Source organism: Eretmochelys imbricata, chromosome 7 (assembly GCF_965152235.1).
Source record: "Eretmochelys imbricata isolate rEreImb1 chromosome 7, rEreImb1.hap1, whole genome shotgun sequence".
Taxonomy (NCBI): domain Eukaryota; kingdom Metazoa; phylum Chordata; order Testudines; family Cheloniidae; genus Eretmochelys; species Eretmochelys imbricata.
In genome coordinates, this window is record NC_135578.1 from 125,329,062 (window position 1) to 125,356,013 (window position 26,952).

The 26,952-nt window shown below is 52.9% G+C and overlaps 1 protein-coding gene across 1 annotated transcript in view; it reads right to left on the reverse strand.

Moving 5' to 3' along the window:
- Positions 1-26,952, reverse strand: part of HPSE2 (heparanase 2 (inactive)) — a 285,993-nt gene that overhangs the window by 258,436 nt on the left and 605 nt on the right. The window contains exon 2 of the mRNA XM_077823368.1: positions 25,450-25,607. Coding sequence (XP_077679494.1) covers positions 25,450-25,607 — 158 coding nt within the window. The remainder of the gene's footprint in view (positions 1-25,449; positions 25,608-26,952) is intronic.

Consider the following 26,952-nt stretch of genomic DNA (forward strand, 5'->3'; position numbering starts at 1 on the left):
CGTGGCCAGGCAAGCTCTGTAGGCACTTTAGCTGCCAGGCACAAAGACTCCTCCACTACCAGCCTGCACCCTTCCCCAAGGGCCCCAGACCCCTGCTGCTGTGACCCCCCCGCAACTGTCTCCTGCTCCCTAACTCTTCACAGGAACCCCATGATCCCCTGGGACCCCATCCCCTGCCTGTGACCCCTACCCGCAACTGTGTCCTACCCCTAAACTCCCCACAGGGACCCGCCACACTCCCCCAGGGACCCCACCCCTGCCCGTGACTCCCGATCCTCAAGTGTCTCCTACCCCTAAACTCCTTTCAGGGATCCCCCACTCCCTGCTTGTCATCCCCACCCTCAACTGCCCCATCCCCTCCCTCCACTCAGAAACCCCCATTCCCTACCTGTGAGCCCCATTCCCCCAATGCCTTCCACCTCCACGCACACCCTAGGGCCCAACGCTTTCCCCTGTAGCCCTCCCACCTGACCCCAGCCCCCACCCGGACCCAACCCAGAGCACTGTGGCCCCACAACTGCCTTCTGCCCCAGCCGCCACGGAACCTTCCCCCTCCCGTCCGGCGCCGGAAGAGCCGCTGCACTTTCACCATGCTGGCCGCTGCTGGCCGCTCGCCCAAGCCACCCGGGCGCCTGACCGCACTCTGCCAGCGCAGGCGAGAGCACGTCCTTCCAGGGCTGGGGTGGGCTCCTCTGCCTCGGTGAGCCCCTCTTTGGGTTTGGCGGGCAGCGCTTTGCACAGGCAGGGCTGAGACCAGTGTCCGTTGCACTGTAGGCACCAGTCATCCACCTCCTTTCTGCCGGTCGCACAGCTCTAAAACCCGCAACGGCCTGCAGAGACTGTGGGCAAAGGGGTCCTCCTGGGGTGCTCTCCTTGACTCTTCTGATCAGCAGGTGGCTGCCATGTCCCACTAGTGTCTCTACACCTTGCTTTTCAAAGAAGTTGCTTTTTTTCCCTCTTCCAGGTGCTTCTGGGAGTTTCCCAGGAATGACATCTCCCAGGGACAAAGTCTCCGGGCTAGGTCACGATCTGGAGGAAGAGTTGGTCAGCCCAAATGGCCAGAGAATGAAAAGTTAAAGTTCTGTGACCACCAGGATCTCACCATATTGCCTGCACATCTCACTCTTACCAGTACAGTGCCCTAGTGGGTGTAGCTCTTTGCAGAGGAGTTACTTATTATTTCTAGTTTCAGAGTAGCAGCCGTGTTAGTCTGTATCCGCAAAAAGAACAGGAGGACTCGTGGCACCTTAGAGACTAACACATTTATTTGAAGTGACCTGTAGCCCACGAAAGCTTATGGTCAAATACATTTGTTAGTCTCTAAGGTGCCACAAGTACTCCTTTTCTTTTTATTATTTCTAGGACAGCAGCACCTAAAGACCTCGCTCAGGGTTGGACCCCATTGTGCTAGGCGCTGCACAAACTCAGACTGACAGTGCCCACTTCAAACAGGTTCAAATCTAAATGAGTACATCAGTAATTTAGGGGTTTGAAGGCTTAGGGTGGCTGCTCAAGGTACTAACATACCCTACATGAAATGCAGGGCAGTTAACGTTTCTGTCCCTTTTTTATGATAAAAAGGCTGCATTGAACCTGCACAAACATGGGGGTTTTGCATTTAACACACGTTAAAGGACTTGATTTATATTAGACCAACTGCATAAAAGTTAGCGAAATCAGACACAGATTATAGGAGCCCACTGTGAAGCAGCCTCCTGGAGATGGGCAGGCTCGGGTGGGTGGGGGAAGAGGGAGGGGGCTGGCATGCTCACTGCCCATTCAATGGACAGCCTGTGCTAGACAGTCACTTTGCTTCAGTTAAAAAACCCAGCTTGCCCCAGTGTGGCTTGAAAGCTTGTCTCTCTCACCAGCAGAAGTTGGGCCAATAAAAGATATTATCTCACTTACCCTGCCTCCCTGCAAAGAAAGTCATTTGAAGTGCCTTAGACTTTTTATATCAAACAAAACAATTCACTTTGAAGCTGGCTCTCTTTCACCAGTACCCCGGGCAGTCCCCAGCCCTGGGACGTTTGATCGCACAGCTCGTGTGGTGCTACGTGTACTCTGTACAGTAGAATCACTCATGTAACAGCCGTGCAAATGCAGTATGAAGGGAGCACACCCGTGTGGCAGGTCAGGTGAGCTGCGGCTGATTACAGGACAAAACTATCCATGCGATTGGGGGGGTCACACAAATGATTCATGCATCCGATGAAGTGAGCTGTAGCTCACGAAAGCTTATGCTCATATAAATTGGTTGGTCTCTAAGGTGCCACAAGGACTCCTTTTCTTTTTACAAATGAAGGCAAAATCCAAAGGCATACTGTGGCCACAGTGCCAAATAAAGCAAGAGGGGCTCCTCACAGGCAGTATGTCCTCTCGCCCCAACGTGGTCCTGGTTCCTAGCTCAGTTCCACCAAGATTGAATCATCTCCCTCATGAGACAGTAATTCCTGCTAGCTGATCCCGGCCATATTCCCCATATGCCTGGCCTATGCTGCACTCCCTGCACTGAGGGCAACAGGTGATGCAGTATCACTCTCGGCAAATAGCCTCCCTGCTCCCTAGCCCCTTGGCAGGGCCTTTGCACCCAAGCACACCTCACGGAGAGTTACTTCTCCGGTAGGAATTCTAGCACCATGCAGCTACCAACATATAGACTGTGACTACACCATGCTGGGGGGCTAATGAGATGATCAGGAACCTGTGAGGGAGGTATTTGTTATCTCTGATTAACGATCGAAAGCAGAGAGTGACCACCCTACACACTGCAACAGAAAACCAAACCAGACCAAATAATGACACAGCTCCTCAGCCACTCTGCCCTACAGCCAGCCTAACAGACCACAGGATGCTGGTGGTGTAGAGCAGGCTAGAGGCTTCTACTGCTCCATCCTCCCTGCAGCCTGCATAGGAGCAAAGGGGCATGGCCAGGAGGGCCCCACATCCCACCTGATGGAACAGCCTCTTGGGGTCATTGGTAGCTGCTGTAAATTAGAACATCCTTCAGGCTCCTCTAATTTCCTCAAGGGAGCCAGACCAGCACACAAGCAGCCCCAGACCAGGGACCATGAAGGAAGCTGAAAGAAATCCTTGTACAAAGGCTGTTTTTGAATTGTTCTGTGTATTCCTTGGCTGTCCCTGGGGATCCGGGCCAATACATCTCTACAAGACTAGAACATTCACAGTTAACAAGTGTCTGCATTAACCATTATCCACAATACACTTGCTATACACTTTCAGTCTTACCATGTGATTTTTAAAGAAAACTGTATAACGTTGTGAGGCTCTGTACCTCGAGGCAACACACAGCACCCCCATGTTCATCCTTATAATATGATTGCGTGGTATCCAGTGCAAAATTTGTCATGTCAGGAGTCTTCGGAAGGCTCGTGATGCCCTGAGCAGTGTTGTTACAGCAACGTTATAGTAATGTTATAGGTTATAATTTCATGTATGTAGTTATGAGGTTGAAAATGTACCCTCCTGGCTTAAAATAAGTGCAGGCAAAAACTCTCCAAGAGCACAGAGGCAGTCCACACCTCATCAGGCAGGTATGGGACAAACCCAGCCCAGCCTCACAGGAACAAAGGACACTGGCCTAGGCAGCAACAAAAGAACCTGTTAGACTCTTGAGGGAGACACCCCGCTTCCTTTGGTCAGTTTGGAACTGTGATGAGGTAATGCTCACCTGATTCTGAAAGGGGGGGCAAAGCCAAGAGGGAAGAAACGACATGATAAAAGGGAGAGACATTTGCCATGTTCTTCCTCTCTCTTCCACCTACACCTACAGACACCACCATGAAGTGACTAAAGCGCTGATCAAAGGGGAGAGCCTGGCTGAAGGGCAACCATCCAGCCTGTGGTGAGAAGCATCTAAGTTTGTAAGGACATTGAAAGTGTTAAGATCAGCTTAGAATGCGTTTTGCTTTTATTTCATTTGACCAAATCTGACTTGTTGTGCTTTGACTTATAATCATCTAAAATCTGTTTATTCTACCTGAAGCAGTGCGTTTGGTTTGAAGCATGTCAGAAATTCCCCATGGGATAACAAGCTTGGTGCATATCAATTTCTTTGTTAAATTGACAAACTCATATAAGCTCGCAGCGTCCAGCGGGTATAACTGGACACTGCAAGACGGGGGTTCCTAGGGTTGTGTCTGGGACCGGAGAGATTGGCTAGTGTCATTTGGTTACACAATCCAAGCAGCGGCTGGCCAAAAGTGCTCACTCATGTAGCTGGGAGCAGCTTACATGCCAGAGGCTGTGCGTGAACAGCCCAGGAGTGGGGGTTCTCATAGCAGAGCAGGGTAAGGTTGGCTCCCAGAGTCAAGGATTGGAGTGACCTAGCAGATCAACGGTCTGGATAACATCAGAGGGGAACGTCACAAATGCATTACTTAGAAATGAACATCCCTGTTTATGGAAATTAGTAAGATGGGGCACTGGAAAGTAAAACACCCTTCAGGGATCAAACTTACGTTTGACTGGTCACCAGAGAAACATACGAGTAAACTGCAAGTTGTAAACTATATAAAATATCTAGTTTTTAAAAAGCTCACCACAGTTAAAAATGTTTAAACAATTTCTCTAATCTATCTGTCCAGGATTTTATAAAGTGCTCAGTGACTGTACTGTCTACACAGTGGTATAAAATTAGGATCACAAGTAGTTTATGCTGGCTACCAGCATGAGGCAAGTGTTACTTGGATGGATTTAGATTTTAGTTTGTGTGTGTTGTGTGCTTATTTGTTTGACTCTCTGAGCAGAAGATGAGGCTCTTCTACACAGAAAGATGTATACAACACGTAAAAAAGTAAATTTTTCTAAGAAAATTTTAGAGTATACGCTAGCATCAGTCAAATACATCCACAGAAAATTCTGCTGTCTCACTCATCAATCAGTAAATAACTAACAAACCAGGATGTACCATTCTTTCTGGTCACAGAGCAATTTCCACTGATATTGTTAATGAGACAGCTTTCTAACTGAAGAAACTAGAGATAAGAAATAGGAGGAGTCCATCCTTACCTTGATTAACGCCCTGTATGTAAACAGCACCATCCCCACCTCCCATTAGACAGATGGTGGCAAAAGCAAGTGAAACAAAATTTGCTAATGAACAAAATTGCTCAGGACATTTCAAATAGAACTCGGAACCAAGTCAAAGTTACATTATGGGGGTCATTTGTGCTCTGGCCCTGGCACATAGTCTCCATGGGACCTAATGGGTCTTTCCCATCTCCAACGTCTAGGGCCCACCTCACACCCTGAGGAACCATGTGGGGAGATTCTTCACACACACCGTTCTCTCCTATCCACACCGCAAAGCAGCACCGCCCTCTCTTCTCCCCAGGCCATGTGGCGTGTCGGCCAGCACAGCCACGCTCACTGGGAACAAGAAAGGAAAAGGGTGCTGCAGAGTTAATGCCAAGGCACAGAGCCTCCCCTGACAGTTCCTGGCCTCCAGCAGATCCCAGAGAACCATGAAGGCCTCAGGAGATCCACAGTCGCGGAGGGGCTGACCATCCTGCTGCCTCTGCAGTGGCACAAACCCCCAGGAGAATTCATCAGAATCTCTGCAAGGGGAGCAGGAGCTTTTTCAAACTTAACTATCAGTGCGGGCTTGATGTTCCCAGCAACTGGAGCCCCTGTTTATCTCCAGAAGACCCAAGACAGCCTGGGATTGCTGACTCGGGGGGCAGGAGACATGGAACAGCCTCTGCCATTCTGTCTCTGCTTTCCATTACCCCCTTCTGTTCCATCAGCCATCTCACACCTGCCCAGTCCCCTACACCCGTTCCACTTTTGTCCCACACCCTCAGCAGTCACCCCTCCTAGCACGACTCCTCCTGCCCCAGCCTCCTTCCCTCCTTCCACTGAGCCTGTCGCCTGCCCTTTCCTGCCTGCCCTTGCCCCGCTTCACCAGTATGACCCCTCTTGCCAGCGAGACAGCCAGAAGCTCCTTCCTCCCCGGGCCCAGCACGGCAGCATTAAGACTAGGCCAGTCACCCTGCCACCCGTGCAGGCACAACTGCAGCCCCAGGACCAGGAGGGGTCATAGAATATCAGGGTTGGAAGGGACCCCAGAAGGTCATCTAGTCCAACCCCCTGCTCGAAGCAGGACCAATTCCCAGTTAAATCATCCCAGCCAGGGCTTTGTCAAGCCTGACCTTAAAAACCTCTAAGGAAGGAGATTCTACCACCTCCCTAGGTAACACATTCCAGTGTTTCACCACCCTCTTAGTGAAAAAGTTTTTCCTAATATCCAATCTAAACCTCCCCCACTGCAACTTGAGACCATTACTCCTCGTTCTGTCATCTGCTACCATTGAGAACAGTCTAGAGCCATCCTCTTTGGAACCCCCTTTCAGGTAGTTGAAAGCAGCTATCAAATCCCCCCTCATTCTTCTCTTCTGCAGGCTAAACAATCCCAGCTCCCTCAGCCTCTCCTCATAAGTCATGTGTTCTAGACCCCTAATCATTTTTGTTGCCCTTTGCTGGACTCTCTCCAATTTATCCACATCCTTCTTGTAGTGTGGGGCCCAAAACTGGACACAGTACTCCAGATGAGGCCTCACCAATGTCGAACAGACGGGAATGATCACGTCCCTCGATCTGCTCGCTATGCCCCTACTTATACATCCCAAAATACCATTGGTCTTCTTGGCAACAAGGGCACACTGCTGACTGGGTCCATGTAGCCGATTCCCTGATCTGCCCCTACAGACCCCAGCCAGACTGCCGGCCGGCACCATGGGGCCACTTGGTGTGAGAGTGCCCCACGTCCAATGCCCAGCACAGGCAGCCCTCCACGTCTCCAGTGTTCTGGGACTTGCTCTCTCTGCTTGTGGGTTTCCAGGCGGAGTGCAAGGTGTTAGGTTTAGCTGCTGTATAAAGCCCTAAAGTTTGGGGCCATTCTGCCCAAGAGATACTCCCTCCCATACCCTGTGCAATACTCTGCAGCTACAATCAGCAGAGACATCCCTGGGTGATGCTCTGGAACTGCTCCCCATGAAGCCAGGCAGGACACCGGGGCAGTCTCCTCTCTGGGAGCAGCCTGTCTGCAGGACACACAGCTCACCCAGCTTCCACCTTCCTGGGTCTGACCTCGGAGCATTCAGCCTCCTCTGCCCCTCCGTGCGCTTCCCACAGCGAGTCCGCCCAGGCGGGGTCCTGGGGAAGCCAGAGGGTCCTGCCCCAAAACTCCACAGTCAGACGTGACTCTCAGCCAGCCAGTAAAACAGAGGTTTATTAGACGACAGGAACATGGTCTAACACAGAGCTTGCAGGTGCAGAGAACCAGACCCCTCAGCTGGGTCCATTTTGGGGGGCCGTGAGCCAGACAACCACGTCTGCCCTTCACTCCATGTCTCCAGCCAGCCCCAAACTGAAACTCCCTCCAGCCCCTCCTCCTCTGGGCTTTTTCCCTTTCCCGGGCCAGGAGGTCACCGGATTCCTTTGTTCTCCAACCCTTTAGCTCCCACCTTGCAGGGGGGAAGGGCCCAGGCCATCAGTGGCCAGGAAACAGGGTGTCGGCCATTCTCTGTGTCCAGACCCCTGCAACACCTGCCCTCTAGGGCTCTGCAGTGATCATAGTCCCTTACCCCACCACCTAGATACTTAAGAACTGCATAGGGGAAACTGAGGCACCTCCACACAATTCAGAGGAAACATTAAGAACTGTCCCACTTCGTCACACATGCTAGCTAGACCTCAGTTCAAACAGGAAGAGGCTGCTAGCAGGGTGTTCTCACCCCGGGGTATCCCTAAATGTGAAACTCTCTCCTCCAAAGGTGCTGACACATTGGTGTTGTGAATACTCAAGATTTTATCACAAGTCTGGCAATATTTGGTGCTTTTCTTAAAGCCCCAGCTGCTGGAGTCAAGAGATGGCAAGAGAATCTCAATTTACATTTAAAAATAAGTTTCTAGCCTTCAGGGTTGTGGAGAACGTGAAGTGAATGCTCCCTAAGACAAATAAAAAGAGCACAAAGCTTATTACTTTTTAAAAATCTCATGATTTTGGGGGGCCAGGCTCATGAATATTAAATGCTATAGGTTAACAATACTGCCTTTCAGAACCAAACATTCAGGACACCTACTTTCTGATGCAGAAGATTTTACGTGAATAAACTAACTTGCCTATTTTCAAAATGATTTGCACAGAGCCATCAATTTCATCTTTAAAAAAAAACCATGCGGATTTTGTGCTGGTGAAAGATATTTGTTAGAAAATTCTAGAATTAAGATGGACTGTACAACCATAATTCTATCCCCACGTGAGCATGCATTACCATGCAGTCTTTAAAATTACACAATCAATCACATGCTATTTTTCCCTGCATGGATCATCAGCAGAGTTTGAACTTAAATCCTTCAGCACGGATCTCTTCTGTCAGAGTTACAGCCATAACTGGTACTGGAATCAGGCTGTTATCCTGTATGTAGAACAGCCACAGAGGGGTGTGAAAGACAAACTTTGCAAGACAGCAGGAGAATGTTGGGTATCAAGATTTTGGGGTTCTGCTCCCGGCTCCGAGAAAGGAGTGTAATCTAGAAGTTAGAGCAGAAGCTACAAACAGAATAGTCGAGCACATAGACTGTGTGCATTTTTTCCTGAAAGGCTGCAAAGGAGTTGTGAAATGCAGAGGAATATTAACCTCAGTTAGTGGGAGAGATGTGATTAGAGAAGGGGTTCTCACAACACATTTTTGGTGGCCTCAGAGTGTGGCCACCAACTCTTGCTGGTGGCCGCTCTGACACTTTTTCATAAAATACTTAAACTTAAGGAAAAACAAATAAAAATGCACATGTCCAAATCATTGTAATGTATTTATGTAGGGTTTTTTGCAATAATAAAAATAATGTACAGTTGTTTCTATTCTTTACTAGACCTAAACAGACTAGAAACACAAATAAAGTGCTTTGCACGTTCTTGTATTTTTTGTTTTTCTTTTGCCCTTTTTTTTTTTTTTTTTTAAAGACTTGCTGGCTAGTAAGTCTGCTGCTGGGAAACGTGATACTTGTATGTTAATATCACTTTTCACAGCCTCCAGCTAGCTACTAAGGCTATGTCCATACTACAGACCTTACAGCAGCATCGCTGCACCCCTGTAAGGTCACTCATGTAGCTGCTCCATGCCGACGAGAGAGAGCTCTCCTGTCGGCATAATTAACCCATCCCTAATGAGCAGCAGTGGCTATGCTGGCAGGAGAGCATCTCCCACCGACATACCGCTGTCCACGCCGGCGCTTCTGTCTGTAAAACTTTTGTTCACACCCCGACTGACAAAAGTGCTAGCGTAGACATATTAACAAACATACAAATATCACTTTTCACAGCAGACTTACTCAGCCCTGGCATGCCAGGATACAAATTAAGCCCAGAACAGTGAGGTGGGTAGGGAGCCAGTGGGGCCAGGGGTGACAGGAGGAATGGATGGAGGCCTGGGGGAGGCAGCGGGGGCCAGAGCCTACTGCCATATGGACAGAGGCTGGGGCTGGAGCCCACTGCTGCGCAGCTAGGGGATAGAGCTCAAAGCCCTGACCCCGGAGACAGACCCCAGAGCCTGGAGATGGAGCCTGAAGCCCTGCGGCTGGAGCCTGCCACCCACCATCCTAGGGCTGAAGCCTGGCCCCTCCACAGTTGGGAAGGTGGGGAACTCACTGCCTGCTTGCTCCTCCAGTGTTTGTGTCTCCACAACCCCTGATGTAGGCCCCGAGGGAGGGGCTGCTGCTTCCCACCCCCACCCCAGTCATCACCCAGGAGGCTGTGGCCACAAGAAAAGCCTCTGGTGGCTGCATGCAACCACGGTGGCTGCATTTGAGAAACACTGGATTAGAGCTTGCAGCTCAGTGCATCTTCCTCTAAGCTAAAGGGTATTTTGTAGGGAAGGGTACCTTCCCCACCACTGAAAAGCAGGGTTTGGGCTGTGCCAAAGCTCTGGAAGGCGGGACAGTCTCCTGCATTTTTTGGAGGACACTCCCTACTCAGTTCAGATGGCAACCCTACCCAGGGCCCAGATTTGTTACCCTTCCAGAGATGCTGGCAGAGGCATATCGGAGGAGGATCTCTGCTGAGAGGTAAGTGGTTGTCACAGCTGCGACAGGGAGAAGCTGTCTGAAGTTACAACGGCAGCTTAATGTACAAGTTGCACAAGCTGGGTTTGGGTTGTGTGTGTGGTTCAAATACTCAGAAACCCTGGGGTGATGGGTGGGCACTTTGATAGAAAAAAAGTCATTTCGCTCAGGCTGCTAAGCAGCCAAAGGGCAGGAACTGTCAGTCACTTCCCACCTGGGGCCATGGAAACATCCATACACAAGAGCTGGATTGTTATTTTCCCCACACTTAACCCCAGGAGTGCTGTGTCCCATACAGGCTTCATTGTGTGGGCAGGGAAAAACAACTAATCAAGGGATTGCTCCTGCAGGCTGAGAAAGGAGAGAGATGGTTACTTCAATGAGACTAACCAATTTTATTTAGTCTCTAAGGTGCCACAAGTCCTCCTTTTCTTTTTGCGAATACAGACTAACACGGCTGTTACTCTGGAACCGGTTACTTCAACGTTTAACTAGCTGGGAGGGGCTCAGATACAACGGCTAGAGGGGTAGACACAATAACACCCCACCTCCCCAGACACAGGCAGGGGATGGGCTAGCGAAAAGTGTTTTTAAATAGACAAAAGGGCTGCTCAGATCATCTAGAGCCAGACCCCCTTACTCTCACTGGTGAGCAGTCACTTGTGTCACCCCACTGGCCTCCACTACTTATGAAGTAAGGGTATCCAAATCTGATCCGTAAGCGAGAAGGACAGAAAATGTCACTTCTAACCCCACAACACAGACAAAACCAAACCCCTTAGGACACTGACTATGGTACTGTCTGTTTCAGCTCAGTATCTATGGGCCTCATTCATGCTATAAAAACACAATAGCCTGAAAACAGTACTACCCAATACAAACTTTTCAGGTTTAGCTGCTGTCCTCCCTTGACACACATCTCGGTTGGGACCTCAACTCAAGTCCGCTTTAAAACTCTCTGCGGCTGTCTGCTCCCAGAGCTCCTTTTGGGCATCATTTCCTGGAATGCTGGCACTTCAAAGGGGACAGGTTGGGGCTATGACACAGCATCATGTTTGCATTTTGTGTCATGGGTCTGCTATGGGATGCACCTGGGAACTCATTAATTCACATGTGCAAATGAATTTGCTGCTCTGTCCCAGCCTCTAGAGAGCATGACTCTGCAATGTGCAGGCACCACACAACTTGTTGCAATTAGCACATTCTACTCAGGAGAGGTCCAAGGCTGAAACAGCTGGTGTTATTTCTGGTTAAGATTCAGAGGCAGGTATCTTAAGGGAAAGCCTGCAAAGTGCTTGCTGCTTAATAGCTGAACAAGCCAGTGCAATTAGCTCCTCAGTTTATGGGCAAATTTCTCACACAAATATTTTTGTAAATCGCTCCCTCTTTACACTTTCATACCCTTCCCAGCTTCATGGTAGGTGAGCACCTGTGTCTCGGTATTTCCCTTTGCACAGCATTCAGATTGCAAGACAAACTGACAGCAATTGCCAGCCATTTCAAACAAGGCTGAAATTCAGATCTCTGCTGGCTCTCCTTTTGCCCAAACATTGTATGCTGTAGAGACGTACCCAGGCAGAATTATACTGAAATCTTCAACTCACATCACATTGTTCAGTACTCAGTCTTTAGCTAGTAATACCTGGTAAACAAGGTTACTCCAGGGTATAATGAGCTACAAATCCCTTCATCTTTAGGTTCCTGGTTGAAGCTAGTCAGGAAACAAGAGAAGCTAAAACTGCAAAAACTTTCTAAAAATGTGTTTCTGTTTTGTGGTTGAAATTTTGTTTTTGTCTGCATTTTCTAACCAGCTCAATTACTGGTTTGAAACTAACCCCAGGTCAATCCTCAGGAGTCATCCCCACTGACGGCCATTTGGGAGTCTCTGTGAAATAAGCTGGTGGCCTCAATTCCCAGCAAAACATCCATGTCAGAAAATTCACCACTACCTTTGGCATTTTCAGCAGAGGTGTTGAAAACAGGATGAGCATCAGGCCTGAACTTCCCTCTCGCTTCTATGGGTGAGTCCTTCTAGCACCTGGCAGAACTGCCCTGATGGAGCAATGGGCAAAGGTTCCAATGGCTCTGGATGGAGTGTCCCTGTTCTATGGGGAGAGGGCTCCAGGCACCAGGCCTGTCAATTCAGGGTGTTTCAGGGGCACAAAAGCTAACTTCGAAAAACTGAACAATGACAGGATGGCAGCAAGTTGGCCTGGATCCACCCCAAGGAATGAGGAGGTGAGAGGGGCAGGTGAGAGCGCCTTTCTGTTAATCGCCTCCTTCACCACTCAGGCTCCTTTCCTTCACTGTTTTATAAATAAGCCCTGATTCGTCCACCATAAAATGTAATGGGCTGTATGTACATTTTAAGGGCTGTTTTCCAGTTACATTAGCCTCAACAGACAACCGTCCCTGGTCCATTAACTCTGAAACTGTGCAATCGCTTTTCTCAGGTTTAAAAACAAATAATGCTCCCCAGGCTAAGAGCCTGCAGCCACGTTTCAGGGCCGAGCAAACTCCCAAGGTGCAGCCAAGAATCCCACAGGGGAAGCGCTCCCCTCAAAGTTAGCTGTGGGTAGAGGGGATTGTTCATTGATTCCTAACAGGAACAGTCCGAGTCACAACAGCAGCAGCAGAGACTAGGGTGACCAGATGTCCCAATTTTAATAGGGCAGTCCTGATTTTTGGGTCATTTTCTTATATAGGCTCCTATTACCCCCCACCCCCGTCCCGATTTTTCACAGTTGCTGTCTGGTCACCCCAGCGGAGACCGATGCAGGGATGCACAGTGGGGATTTAGTTGCAGTGCTAATGCTGAGAGACGCGCTGAAAGGAAAGTGAACGTGCAGGTGCCTGGAGAAGAAACCAGAGTGCAAAGTGCATTGTTCCGGTGTCATGCTGCTAAGACTGAATCCTGAGCTGTGATGGTTCTGTGACAAAGTGGGGATTTGCCCTAACATTTCAATGCTTCTGTGTGCCTTGGTTCCCCCCTGCATTTGGCATGGCTAGCCAGTGGGAGGAAAATACACGAATTTGCAGGCTGAGGCCACGTCTACCCGTACAGCGCCGCAGTGGCAGCACCTGTAGAGAAGAGGGGAGGGAGCTCTCCTGCTGGCATTGTAAAACCACCTCCACAAGCAGCAGGAGCCACGGCCGCGGGAGAAGCTCTCCCGCTGACCTAGTGCTGTGCACACCAGCGCTTATGGCAACTTACGTCGCTGGCGGGGGTGGAATATTCACACCACGGCGCAACCTGTGGTAATGTAAGAGGCATCGGTCTGTGCATCACCCTCCCTGTCTAGGTGGAATGAACAGTGATTAAGGAACTGGCTCAGATCAGCAAGGGGTCCCCCAGAGACAATGCAAGCTCCAATGCAAGTGATTCATGGATTGACACTCTCAGTAGGGAAGTCCAGCAGACTGTAGCTCAAAAACAAGCACTGGAAGGTGTGAGGGGATAAGTGTGAGCTCTGGAAGAAGCCTGGGAGCTCTCTCACCTGGGAACTGATTAAGGAACAAAGTCTGAGAGAGAGTTCACTCCAGCTTGGCTGGGCTCTGGGCTAACCAGAATAGATTATGCTGTAACCTTCAGCTCCCAAAGGACTTCCTATGCTGTCCTCCAGCTCACCAATAAACCTGACCGTTCTGAAGATGCTGCTTGAGTGGCCCAGTAAAGGCTGGGTGAGGTGCATTAGTAGTTCCTGAAGAATGTACAGGTCTCTGCGGGACTCAGTGAAGAGAGCTCATGGTGTGAACCAGGAGTGCTGGAGCCCCAGAGGTTGAGTCTCAGGAAGCGACAAGACTGGGTGTCCTACCTGAAGGAAGAATGAGACCCCTTGTGGGCCAGGACATGAAAGAAGTTCCTCCAAGAGTCTGTTCCAAAGCTGGGGGTGTAGCTGGATCGGTGACAGCTTCCCATATGTAATCCTGCAGGGACTCCATTCAGTAATCCACCCCTTACTGGCCGGACTGGCCAAGCCAGTGTGTTCAGTCTGCTTGTCCCTAACCACACAGTAAAGGGGGGTCTAGAAGCAAGTCCCTCAGGTGACCACTTTCCAGGCATGAGAGAAAAGAAACATACAAGGACTGAGGTCTACAGTACCTGACCTGAACACCCTGCTTCTTCTGCCTAAGCCCCACACTACTCCAACAAGGACTGGGGCCAGTTCCTCTGGGCCCAAATTAAGTTTGAGAAGGGCCAGGGCTATTCTAGTTCTTGGGGGACCTCTGTGCCTATTCAGATCCTTCTCTTTACTGTTTAACTACCACCCATACTGATGTCAAACACGATGCTGTTAAAATTACCTTGGTTATTACAGGTTTCAGAGTAACAGCCGTGTTAGTCTGTATTCGCAAAAAGAAAAGGAGTACTTGTGGCACCTTAGAGACTAACCAATTTATTTGAGCATGAGCTTTCGTGAGCTACAGCTCACTTCATCAGATGCATACCGTGGAAACTGCAGCAGACTTTATATATACACAGAGAATATGAAACAATACCTCCTCCCACCCCACTGTCCTGCTGGTAATAGCTTATCTAAAGTAATCATCAGGTTAGGCCATTTCCAGCACAAATCCAGGTTTTCTCACCCTCCACCCCCCCACACAAATTCACTCTCCTGCTGGTGATAGACCATCCAAAGTGACAACTCTTTACACAATGTGCATGATAATCAAGTTAGGCCATTTCCTGCACAAATCCAGGTTCTCTCACTCCCTCACCCCCCTCCAAAAACCCACCCCCATACACACACAAACTCACTCTCCTGCTGGTAATAGCTCATCCAAACTGATCACTCTCCAAGTTAAAATCCAAGTTAAACCAGAACATCTGGGGGGGGAGGGGTAGGAAAAAACAAGAGGAAATAGGCTACCTTGCATAATGACTTAGCCACTCCCAGTCTCTATTTAAGCCTAAATTAATAGTATCCAATTTGCAAATGAATTCCAATTCAGCAGTTTCTCGCTGGAGTCTGGATTTGAAGTTTTTTTGTTTTAAGATAGCGACCTTCATGTCTGTGATTGCGTGACCAGAGAGATTGAAGTGTTCTCCGACTGGTTTATGAATGTTATAATTCTTGACATCTGATTTGTGTCCATTTATTCTTTTACGTAGAGACTGTCCAGTTTGACCAATGTACATGGCAGAGGGGCATTGCTGGCACATGATGGCATAAATCACATTGGTGGATGTGCAGGTGAACGAGCCTCTGATAGTGTGGCTGATGTTATTAGGCCCTGTGATGGTGTCCCCTGAATAGATATGTGGGCACAATTGGCAACGGGCTTTGTTGCAAGGATAAGTTCCTGGGTTAGTAGTTCTGTTGTGTGGTATGTGGTTGTTGGTGAGTATTTGCTTCAGGTTGCGGGGCTGTCTGTAGGCAAGGACTGGCCTGTCTCCCAAGATTTGTGAGAGTGTTGGGTCATCCTTTAGGATAGGTTGTAGATCCTTAATAATGCGTTGGAGGGGTTTTAGTTGGGGGCTGAAGGTGACGGCTAGTGGCGTTCTGTTATTTTCTTTGTTAGGCCTGTCCTGTAGTAGGTAACTTCTGGGAACTCTTCTGGCTCTATCAATCATTTATTATAACATTCATAAACCAGTCGGAGAACACTTCAATCTCTCTGGTCACGCAATCACAGACATGAAGGTCGCTATCTTAAAACAAAAAAACTTCAAATCCAGACTCCAGCGAGAAACTGCTGAATTGGAATTCATTTGCAAATTGGATACTATTAATTTAGGCTTAAATAGAGACTGGGAGTGGCTAAGTCATTATGCAAGGTAGCCTATTTCCCCTTGTTTTTTCCTACCCCCCCCCCCCCTCAGATGTTCTGGTTTAACTTGGATTTAAACTTGGAGAGTGATCAGTTTGGATGAGCTATTACCAGCAGGAGAGTGAGTTTGTGTGTGTATGGGGGTGGGTTTTTGGAGGGGGGTGAGGGAGTGAGAGAACCTGGATTTGTGCAGGAAATGGCCTAACTTGATTATCATGCACATTGTGTAAAGAGTTGTCACTTTGGATGGTCTATCACCAGCAGGAGAGTGAATTTGTGTGGGGGGGTGGAGGGTGAGAAAACCTGGATTTGTGCTGGAAATGGCCTAACCTGATGATTACTTTAGATAAGCTATTACCAGCAGGACAGTGGGGTGGGAGGAGGTATTGTTTTATATTCTCTGTGTATATATAAAGTCTGCTGCAGTTTCCATGGTATGCATCTGATGAAGTGAGCTGTAGCTCACGAAAGCTCATGCTCAAATAAATTGGTTAGTCTCTAAGGTGCCACAAGTACTCCTTTTCTTCTTGGTTATTACAGTTTGGTTCTTAATTGTGATGCACCAGCTCTAAAGCTGAAAGGCAGTTAGTTTTGTTTTTTTATTTTTAATTTCAGCATAACTGGTAGTAATGAAAACAGTAACACTATGGCTTTAATTACCTATAGCAGTGGTATTCAATGACATTTTCTGGTGGGATGGACAAGGCAATGTCCAAATCTTGGTGGGCCAAAGGGCTCTCTCTAGGGCTAAAGGGTTCTGCAGCTGTTTGTTCTCTCCAGCAGCCTGGGGTGGCAAACTTTCAAGTGTGGTGTGCCAGACCATATTTCTGAATCTTAAAATCCAACGTTAAGTGTACTGATAGACAATATTCCAATGAAATCTTGCAAATAAATAATTAAACAAATACACTGAAATGCTATTAAAACAGAACATTATTAATACTAAGTCTTAAAAGTATGAAATTAAAATTAGAAGTTAAATTCAAAGAAATGAACAGACATCTCATTTCTCTTTCTTAACGCTGGAAATTTTGACACTCACCCTGTCTTTTTGTTTTGTTTTCCAGAAAAGTACCGTGCAGTGAGCAATCAGACTAGCTGATGAAAGCACATCAATTACTGATCCCCTTATGTTGCATAAACATCGGATGAAGTGCCTGATTAAACGTGTAGCACTATGAGTGGAAATGTGTCAACACTGTCTAACTCCAAGGGGTTTAAATGGAAATTCTCTAAATTAAATAAATGGCATGATGGTAAACAGAGGGCAAATGGAGTGCAGCTGCCCAGCCCACACCAGTTCTGCCTCCTCAGCCCCCACATCTGCCCAGATCCCTACCCCCCCATCAGCTGTGCCCCCCGGCTCACCTTCCTTCACCACCCATCCTCCCAGGCCGAGGGCAACTGCAGCAGGGCCCCCCCAGATCCTTCAGGTAGGGGGGCAGCTCCTGGGGCTCTTCACTCCCTCCTCCTTCCCAGGGAGGGTGCTACAGAGAGGGGGAGCTGCAGAGCTCTTTCTCCCCCCCCCCCCTTCCCGTGAGAACAGGCAGAGCTCCCTGCGCAGCTCTGATTGGCTGCTCCTCTCAGGTGGCATGGCAAAGCAGCTGCCCCCCACCCCACCCCCCCAAGTCAACTGAAGAGCCATGCAACAAACCCTACATGTGTTTGGGGGGCCTTCAAAATCCAAGGCCCTAGGCTGCAACCCCTAAAGCCCCTGCATTAATCTAGTCCCCTCCCTGGCTACCTTTTCATCTGCCTTGCTGTCCTGGCTACCAGGAACAATCATCCAAAATCTACCTGTGAAGTCTCCACCCTCACCTCCTTCAAGTTACTCCTATGAACTCTTCTTCAGCACTGGCTACAAACAGGAGTGTGTCTGCCCTTAATTAAAGCAAAACACAAAGCTCTGAACCCACAAGGCCCAGACAGGCTGAATGAGCCACTCCCCCACCTCTGGAATGTTATTTCCTCACTTTCATTGCAGGCTGCTTGGGGCAGGATCCCATCTAGTTCTCTGTGAGTTGCCTAGAATACCTGTGAGTGTGATAAAACACAGGACAGACACAGAGACACTCCTAGATCCCTGTCAGGTGGCCCTGGGAGAGAATGACCAACCCAATGGTGGGGATATCACTATTTATCCCTTCTATTAGAGTAGTGCCTAGAACCCCAAGCAGGATGGGGCACCATCGTGCTAGGCGCTGTACAAATCCAGTGCAGAAAGACAGTCCCTGCCTCTAGGAGCTCGCCATCTAAATTAATGCAGAATGAATTTAACCCTGTGTCCGTGGGCAAAAACCCTCATAAACATATTGTCCCATTTACACTCAGACCCCCTGTGGGAGGAACTCTCTCCATTTCCTCTTGGATTCAGCCAGGATCCAAGAACCCCAAGCCCTGAAATGACCCTCTAGGCATTTAACTGAAACCCTGTTTGATATGTTCCAGGCATGGCCACGTGTCCCCTCTGCAGAAGAGAGGGTAGCGCAGCAGCTGAGCCAGCAGTCACCACAATACCAAGAACACCAGGCAGCCTCAGCCTAGCTGAGTCCCAAGGGCAGGTCCTGGCTCTTCTCTTGGGACATCCCTGTCACAAGGGGCTTAAAGCAAAGAGGCTGACATGACCTTAACAGCTGCAGCATCGCAAGTCCCTCTTTCCTAATACCTTGTTCCTATTAACTCATCCTCTCTGCCCTTTTCGCTTCACCACACCCCGGAACCAATAATACATTTTAAAACGCACAAAAGCACATACAGAGAAAATGGAAAAACACAGATAACTTCGGAAAAAAGAGGTAACCAGTGCCCTCTCTGATCAATCTGCTCACATGCTGCCTCCCAGACTTGCACCCTTTGTCTATGTCGCTTATGTAGACTGTAAGCTCTTCAGGGTACAGGACAGCTCTTCTTGAAGTGTTTCTTCAGCACCTAGCACAAGGGGGTCCTGATTCTGAGTGCAGCTCTAGGTGCTACTACAATGCAAATAGTTCATGCCTGATTGATAAGAGTGGCCTAGTCATGCTCTGGAAAGATAACATGGCTACTAGGACTCGGTGAGCTAGGGCAGAGCTCTCCGGTGGCAGCAGGATTTCATTTCAGAGAACTGGATTCCTAGTGAAGCTCTCAATGCAACCTCCACACAAAAAGACCCTCTCTAATACAATGACAGTTACTAGCTTCTGGTTATGAAGTTTGCACAGAGATCTTAGGAACAAATAAGAAAGTTTTGCTTCTAGGCAGGAAATCCCCCTTAGCACACCTTTCTGATTTACACTGATCTCTGATATACACCACATGTGTCCCCTCCTTCCCTCACCCACATTCGCAATGGTTCTGTTCCACATTTAAGTGATGAAAAGTTAAGACCTGTGGTTACAACTTCTATGAGAAACTTCATTTTGAAGGGCTGCTACATTTCAACTTTATTGCCATGAGGAAAACTGAAGAAACAAAAGCCTTCAGTCATTCCGTCATGAAAACCCCTAGTGAAGACATTTAATAAGTGGAAGTTTTCTGCCGCAAGTTGTTGAAATATTGACCTTTGGGCTAAAGCAGCGACACTTATTTCTACAAATGTTTTGTATGAACCATCCACGGTTTACGCCGTACAGTTAGTTTCTCCAGTCTGCATCTCCACAGACTGAGATAAAGACAAAACTCTTCCCTTGAGATTTGTTAGGTTAGCACAAGATCAGGGCTGCTTTAACTAGTGAAACCCAGAGATGAAAGAAAGACCCAGAATGACCCACCTCCCTGTATGTAGCAGAATTCAAGAGTGTTGATCTCAGTGCAGATCAGATCAGGCATGGGGCGGGGGGTGGAACAGAGGGACTGGCAAATATGTCTGCTTTTTCCATTCAATACTTCACCGTTTGACTAGCCCTCTGCAAATTATTGTCTTTTCTACTGATCTACCACTGGGATCTGTCTTTCTAAATTAATTGGTTTCCTAAATAATTACTTAAGGTAAATCTTTAGCTAATGGCTCTTTTAAGTCACAGCTAGAAAAGGTATATTTTAAAAAACAGACACAAATATTGTTACTTTTTTCCTATTTGTATTCATTACATTCCCCTTTCTTATTTAAATAATGCAGGATAGAGCTTTGCCACTGACAGTTTCCTGAAGTTTCTTTGCCTGAATTAATGCTGTCCAAAGGGAAGGAAAAATGCTTATAAAAATATTTCAAGGGAGAAAAAAATTCTAAAGAAAAAGCCAGAACCACTAATACAAAAGCAAAGTGCTGCAATTTGCAATTTTTAATTTTAAGGTACTGAAATGCTTTTTATTATCTGATTTTAATGAGGAAAAGTAAATAAATGTGGACAATTAAAAAATTTTAAAACCCTTTAAAAACAGCAATTATTAATAAAACTTCAGCTTGCCACTCTTTTTGGAGTGAGTGATTTCATTGGCATTATTAGGGTTTCTCACATGAGGAAGGGCTGCAAGATCTGGCCCAAAACACAGGTAAGATTTGAACCTATGGGACACACAGGAAACACGTGGAATTGGCTAACATCCCAAAACACCGAAGATTATTTATGAAAAGGCAAACATCCTACCTTTTAAAAAAGGAAACAAAAGTAACCCTACAATCACCTCTCAGTGCTAGCTTCACACCAGTTAAATAATGGAAAATGTCATGGGGATGGGGTGGGGGAAATATGTGAAAATCTGAAGAATAACTGACCCAAGGCCAGTAAGCAGCCTGCCTTTATGGCAGTCAAATCATGTCAGACCAATGTAATTGCTTGTTAGGGCTGTATTACAAACTGTAGTCAGTGTAATAAATAAATGAAGTCAATTTAATAAATAAATTGTAGTAAAGCTTAATTAGTATCTTAATTGTAGTACAGCACTAAATCCTTCTCTGGCATAACTGCTAGAAAAAATGGAGATAAACCAGCGATAAATCTGGTCCAATGGCTTAAAAAAATGTCAGTAAACAGAATTAAATTCAATAGGCTGGAACACTCTCAAGCGGACTGAAACATGCAGCCCTAAACAAAAGGAAATAATGAACAGCAACGGATGGGGCTGGCGAAGGTGCCGAGCAGTGTTAAGACTGGTCTCATTTAACATTTTCATTAATTATCTGGAAGTGGAGTAAACAGCAGGCTCCTTGCGCTCGCAGAGGATGTGAAATTGGGAGGCGTGTGAACGCCCGCGCGGGTAGAGAAATGAGGCGAAGAGGCCAGAAACGTTAGAAACGTGGGAAGGAAAAGGCAGAGCGGGCTGAGAAACGGAGGCCGGGAGACTCAGCAGCAAATCGAAGTGGGATTTTTTTCTGCTTTCTTTGGTGAAAAAACAAAACAAAACGAGAATGGTTCCAGCGGGCTCCACGGCTGGCAGGCCGCAGCCAGGAACAGGCGAAGGGACCTGGACGGAGAGATTTGCCCCCTTGCTCATGGCGGGTTTTGACCAGCTCTCTAACCACCAGAAGATGAGACTCGCCCTCGCTGCGTGCAAAGCGACCCCGGCCCGGACAGCGCGGAAAGCGGCGCCGGGCCAGGGGCTGCGGCGGCCCGGCAGCCGGTGCGAGCACCGCAGGGGGCCCAGGGCAGTTCGGGTTCGGCCTACAAGGAGCACCGGCCAAGAAGCCGCGGCGCCGAGACACCACTGGACAGGTGTGAGCCTGACGGGACCAGCGCCCGAGCCGGGCCCCGCCGTGCCGGGAACAGCCCCCACCTCGGGTGCGGGGAGCCGAACCGGGCCCCCGGTGCCGGGAACAGCCCCCACCTCGGGTGCGGGGAGCCGAACCGGGCCCCCGGTGCCAGGAACAGCCCCCACCTCGGGTGCGGGGAGCCGAACCGGGCCCCCGGTGCCGGGAACAGCCCCCACCTCGGGGTGCGGGCAGCCGAACCGGGCCCCTGGTGCCGGGAAAAGGCTCCCACCTCGGGGTGCGGGGAGCCGAACCGGGCCCGCAGTGCCGGGAACAGCCCCCACCTCGGGTGCGGGGAGCCGAACCGGGCCCTCGGTGCCGGGAACAGGCCCCCACCTCGGGTGCGGGGAGCCGAACCGGGCCCTCGGTGCCGGGAACAGCCCCCACCTCGGGTGCGGGGAGTCGAACCGGGCCCGCCGTGCCGGGAACAGCCCCCACCTCAGGTGCGGGCAGCCGAACCGGGCCCGCCGTGCCGGGAACAGCCTCCACCTCGGGGTGCGGGCAGCCGAACCGGGCCCGCGGTGCCGGGAACAGGCCCCACCTCGGGTGCGGGCAGCCGAACCGGGCCCGCAGTGCCGGGAACAGGCCCCCACCTCGGGTGCGGGGAGCCGATCCGGGTCCGCCGTGCCAGGAACAGGCCCCCACCTCGGGTGCGGGAAGCCGAACCGGGCCCCCGGTGCCGGGAACAGGCCCCCACCTCGGGTGCGGGGAGCCGATCCGGGTCCGCCGTGCCAGGAACAGGCCCCCACCTCGGGTGCGGGAAGCCGAACCGGGCCCCCGGTGCCGGGAACAGGCCCCACCTCGGGTGCGGGGAGCCGAACCGGGCCCCCGGTGCCGGGAACAGGCCCCACCTCGGGTGCGGGGAGCCGATCCGGGCCCGCAGTGCCGGGAACAGCCTCCACCTCGGGGTGCGGGCAGCCGAACCGGGCCCGCAGTGCCGGGAACAGGCCCCCACCTCGGGTGCGGGCAGCCGAACCGGGCCCCCGGTGCCGGGAACAGGCCCCCACCTCGGGTGCGGGGAGCCGAACCGGGCCCGCGGTGCCGGGAACGGGCCCCACCTCGGGTGCGGGGAGCCGGAGAAGAGCGAACGCAAGGCCGGGGCTGCCGAAGGGCGCCGGGGAAGGATGCTCAGGGCTGAATCTGCCCCTCTGGGCTCCGGGCTGCGCGGGGAGGGCACCGCATCCTCCGGCCGCTCCGCGGGCAATCGGCGGGGACAGAGCGAAGCGCTGGGAGCCCAGGACCCTTCCCAGCCGCCGGATGGACCCCCGTGGGGGCAGCAGGAGCCCCGCAAGGGAGGCTGGCACCGCCCGGCGCTCCGGCCCTGCCCTGCCGGGGGCTCTTTCGGCTGCCTCTGCCGAGCTCCGAGCCTGCTCGCCGCCCGAGCCCTGCTCAGCAGACACCCCAGCGCCAGCAGCTTCGGCTGGGCCAGGCGGACAACGCGGCTGAAAGCTGCGCCCCGACACCACCCCGATGGGCGCCAGGCCGCACGGGGGCTCCGGGCCCAGCGGACAAGCCCGGGGACGCCTCGGCATTGAACCTGCGGGCTCGGGGCCCTGAGAGGAGCATAAGGGCCGCCGGGGCGGCGAGACCCACCCAGCCCCGAGTGAAGCAGGGGCAGTCGGCGCCGGGGCAGCGAGCTGGTTCACAAGCCAAGGGAAGCGAGGCCGAAGCAGGCCCCTGCGAAGGGCGCGTGTGTGCGAGCGTTACTCGGGGAGATGGAAACAGGCTTCCTACCGGACAGCGGGTTTTTTTACCCGGCATCCAGAAAGTATCGTCCGGGACCTCCATCTCCCTACACACCGCCCAGAACCGCGCACCCCTCCCCCCCACCACAACTACACACCCCGAGAACCACGCACCCCTCCCCCCCACCACCACTACACACCCCGAGAACCACGCACCCCTCCCCCCCACCACCACTACACACCCCGAGAACCACGCACCCCTCCCCCCCACCACCACTACACACCCCGAGAACCACGCACCCCCCACCACCACTACACACCCCGAGAACCACGCACCCCTCCCCCCCACCACAACTACACACCCCGAGAACCACGCACCCCTCCCCCCCACCACGACTACACACCCCGAGAACCACGCACCCCTCCCCCCCACCACGACTACACACCCCGAGAACCACGCACCCCCCACCACAACTACACACCCCGAGAACCACGCACCCCTCCCCCCCACCACCACTACACACCCCGAGAACCACGCACCCCTCCCCCCCACCACCACTACACACCCCGAGAACCACGCACCCCTCCCCCCCACCACCACTACACACCCCGAGAACCACGCACCCCTCCCCCCCACCACGACTACACACCCCGAGAACCACGCACCCCTCCCCCCCACCACCACTACACACCCCGAGAACCACGCACCCCTCCCCCCCACCACCACTACACACCCCGAGAACCACGCACCCCCCACCACAACTACACACCCCGAGAACCACGCACCCCCTTCACCACCACTACACACCCCGAGAACCACGCACCCCTCCCCCCTCACCACCACTACACACCCCGAGAACCACGCACCCCTCCCCCCTCACCACAATTACACACCCCGAGAACCACGCACCCCCCACCACAACTACACACCCCGAGAACCACGCACCCCTCCCCCCCACCACAACTACACACCCCGAGAACCACGCACCCCTCCCCCCCACCACCACTACACACCCCGAGAACCACGCACCCATCCCCCCCACCACAACTACACACCCCGAGAACCACGCACCCCTCCCCCCTCACCACCACTACACACCCCGAGAACCACGCACCCCTCCCCCCCCACCACAACTACACACCCCGAGAACCACGCACCCCTCCCCCCCACCACCACTACACACCCCGAGAACCACGCACCCCCCACCACAACTACACACCCCGAGAACCACGCACCCCCCACCACAACTACACACCCCGAGAACCACGCACCCCTCCCCCCCACCACAACTACACACCCCGAGAACCACGCACCCCCCACCACAACTACACACCCCGAGAACCACGCACCCCTCCCCCCCACCACAACTACACACCCCGAGAACCACGCACCCCTCCCCCCTCACCACCACTACACACCCCGAGAACCACGCACCCCTCCCCCCCACCACGACTACACACCCCGAGAACCAACGCACCCCTCCCCCCCACCACGACTACACACCCCGAGAACCACGCACCCCTCCTCCCCACCACAACTACACACCCCGAGAACCACGCACCCCCCACCACAACTACACACCCCGAGAACCACGCACCCCCTTCACCACCACTACACACCCCGAGAACCACGCACCCCTCCCCCCCACCACCACTACACACCCCGAGAACCACGCACCCCTCCCCCCCCCCACCACTGTACCCTCAGCACACCCCCAGAACCACACACACCTGGCCTCCCTCCGACCCCATCACAGCAGAAATAAGGAGAGTTAAAGCACCGACCAAAACCAAGGGCCGGGGTCCATTCTCCTGCCCGGCCCAGCCTTCGGCCCGCAACACCCCACACCGGTCCCTCCCCGAACTCATCCGGGCGTCGGCGGCAAAGGCAGCAGGAACCAGGCTTTGACACCCGTCCCCGTACCAAGGGCGCCCCGGGGGCCGCTGGCCGCCCTGTGGCCCAGGGCCTGGAGACCTGCAGCGACTCACCCGCCGCAGAGCTGCCCGCCAGACACACGGACCTGGTCGGCCCGCTGTGCCGATTCCCTCCCGCCGCCCGGTGCAGCCCAGCCGGCCCCACACCGACACCCCGCTTCCTGCCTCCGGTCCCGCTGCCCCAGCAGCCGGGGGTCCCGCGCACACCCCACAGCCCCAGCCACGCCGGGCGTGTCTCGCCGCCGGTGCCTCCGGCGCACACCGACCTCGGTGCTGCAGGGACCCGCCGCGCCCTCCCCAGCTCACCGTCCTCGTAGTTCTTGAGATAGTAGTCCGGGCCGGGCCCCCCGCGGCTCTTGGCCGGGTTCTTCAGGTTCTGGAACTGCAGGAAATCGGTTCTTTTCCCCGCGAAGCGCAGGAAGGCGGGAGCCAGGCCCCGGGCCAGGGTCACCAGGCGCCTGGAGCTGGGAAGAAGAGAGTGAGGCGCTGAGGGGGGAGCAGCAGCGCCGGGCGCACTGGGGGAGGGGGGCGGGCTGGCTCGGGGTGCCCCGGACCCAAACACCACCTGCGGAGCAGCCCCCACCCCCGGGGGGTCCCGGATCTTGGAGGATCCCACCAGCCCCGTTTCCTCTTCCGCAGGATGCAAGGCCGAGCCGGTCCCTGCCCGGCGCTGGCCGCAGCCCCCGCTGGAGCCTGGGCTGCTCCGGGATAACGCGGGAGTGGGGGTAACCCGGGGGCAGGATCGGGCCCGAGGCATATTCCTGGCCAGGAACTTCTGCAGGGGTTAGCCTCGGGCTGCTCTGATCCCCCAGAAGCCCGCGCAGGCCCGGGGACCCCCGAAGGGAGAGAACTCCCGCCGGGACACTGCACCGAGCCCAGGCGAGCAGCTCGCGTCTCATTCGGGCTTTTAAAGATCTTCCAGCGGCCCCGGCGGGGCTGCAAACCCACCTGAGGACCCCTCTCGGGCCGGAAACCAGCCCAGGAGCGGAGCGGTGGGCAGACCCACTACATCTCTCCCACTGCGCACGGCCCTGGTCGCCTCAGCCGGGCAACCGAAGCCCGCCTCGGCAACGATGGGGACACCCACCCGCTTCCCCGGGAAATGGCCAGCTGGTCCCTCCCCAGGACCCCGGCGGGCCCGACCCTAGCGAGCCTGCCCAATTGTGGCTGCCAGTTCTCGGAGGCGCTGCAGCTTTGCTAGCGCACAGGCTGCCCGGTCCCTCGGTCAGTGCGCGCCCCGCGCCGTTCAGCCGGCCCGGCCCGCGGACCCTCCCCGGGCCCGGCTTGGGGCTTTCGAACCAAACCTTGTCTCCGCGCTTCGCCTCTCCGCCGCTGCCAGTCCCTGGGACGCCGCCCGGGCGCTCCACGGAGCAAAAGGCGAATCCAGGGGCGGACACGGGTAGCCTGCGCCCCGGGCCGGGGTCCCGCTGGCGGGGCTGCGAGCCGGAGCCAAGCGCCCAACCCCGCTTTCCCAGGCGCGTGTCCCGCCGTTTGTTCGCCTTGCTACCCCTTCGCGTCAGCGGGAACTGGAACTGAGCGGAGCCTCGGCGCGATGGGAGCGGGGCCCGCGGCAGAGACACCCCGCTCCCCCGCAGACCTCCGGCCTGACGGCCCCCGGGAAGGGAGGGGGCGCTCCCCGGGCGGGGCTGCCTCCTCCAGGCCGCTGCAATTCCACATTGTCTGGGCGAACCGCGGGCAGTTACATCGGAGGGAGGGCTTTGCCCTCGGTCCCAGGAGCTGCCTCCTCGCAACTCGCTGAGCAGCCGGCGGGCGGGCGAGCCAGCCCTGCAGCCTGAACCCAAACCCAGT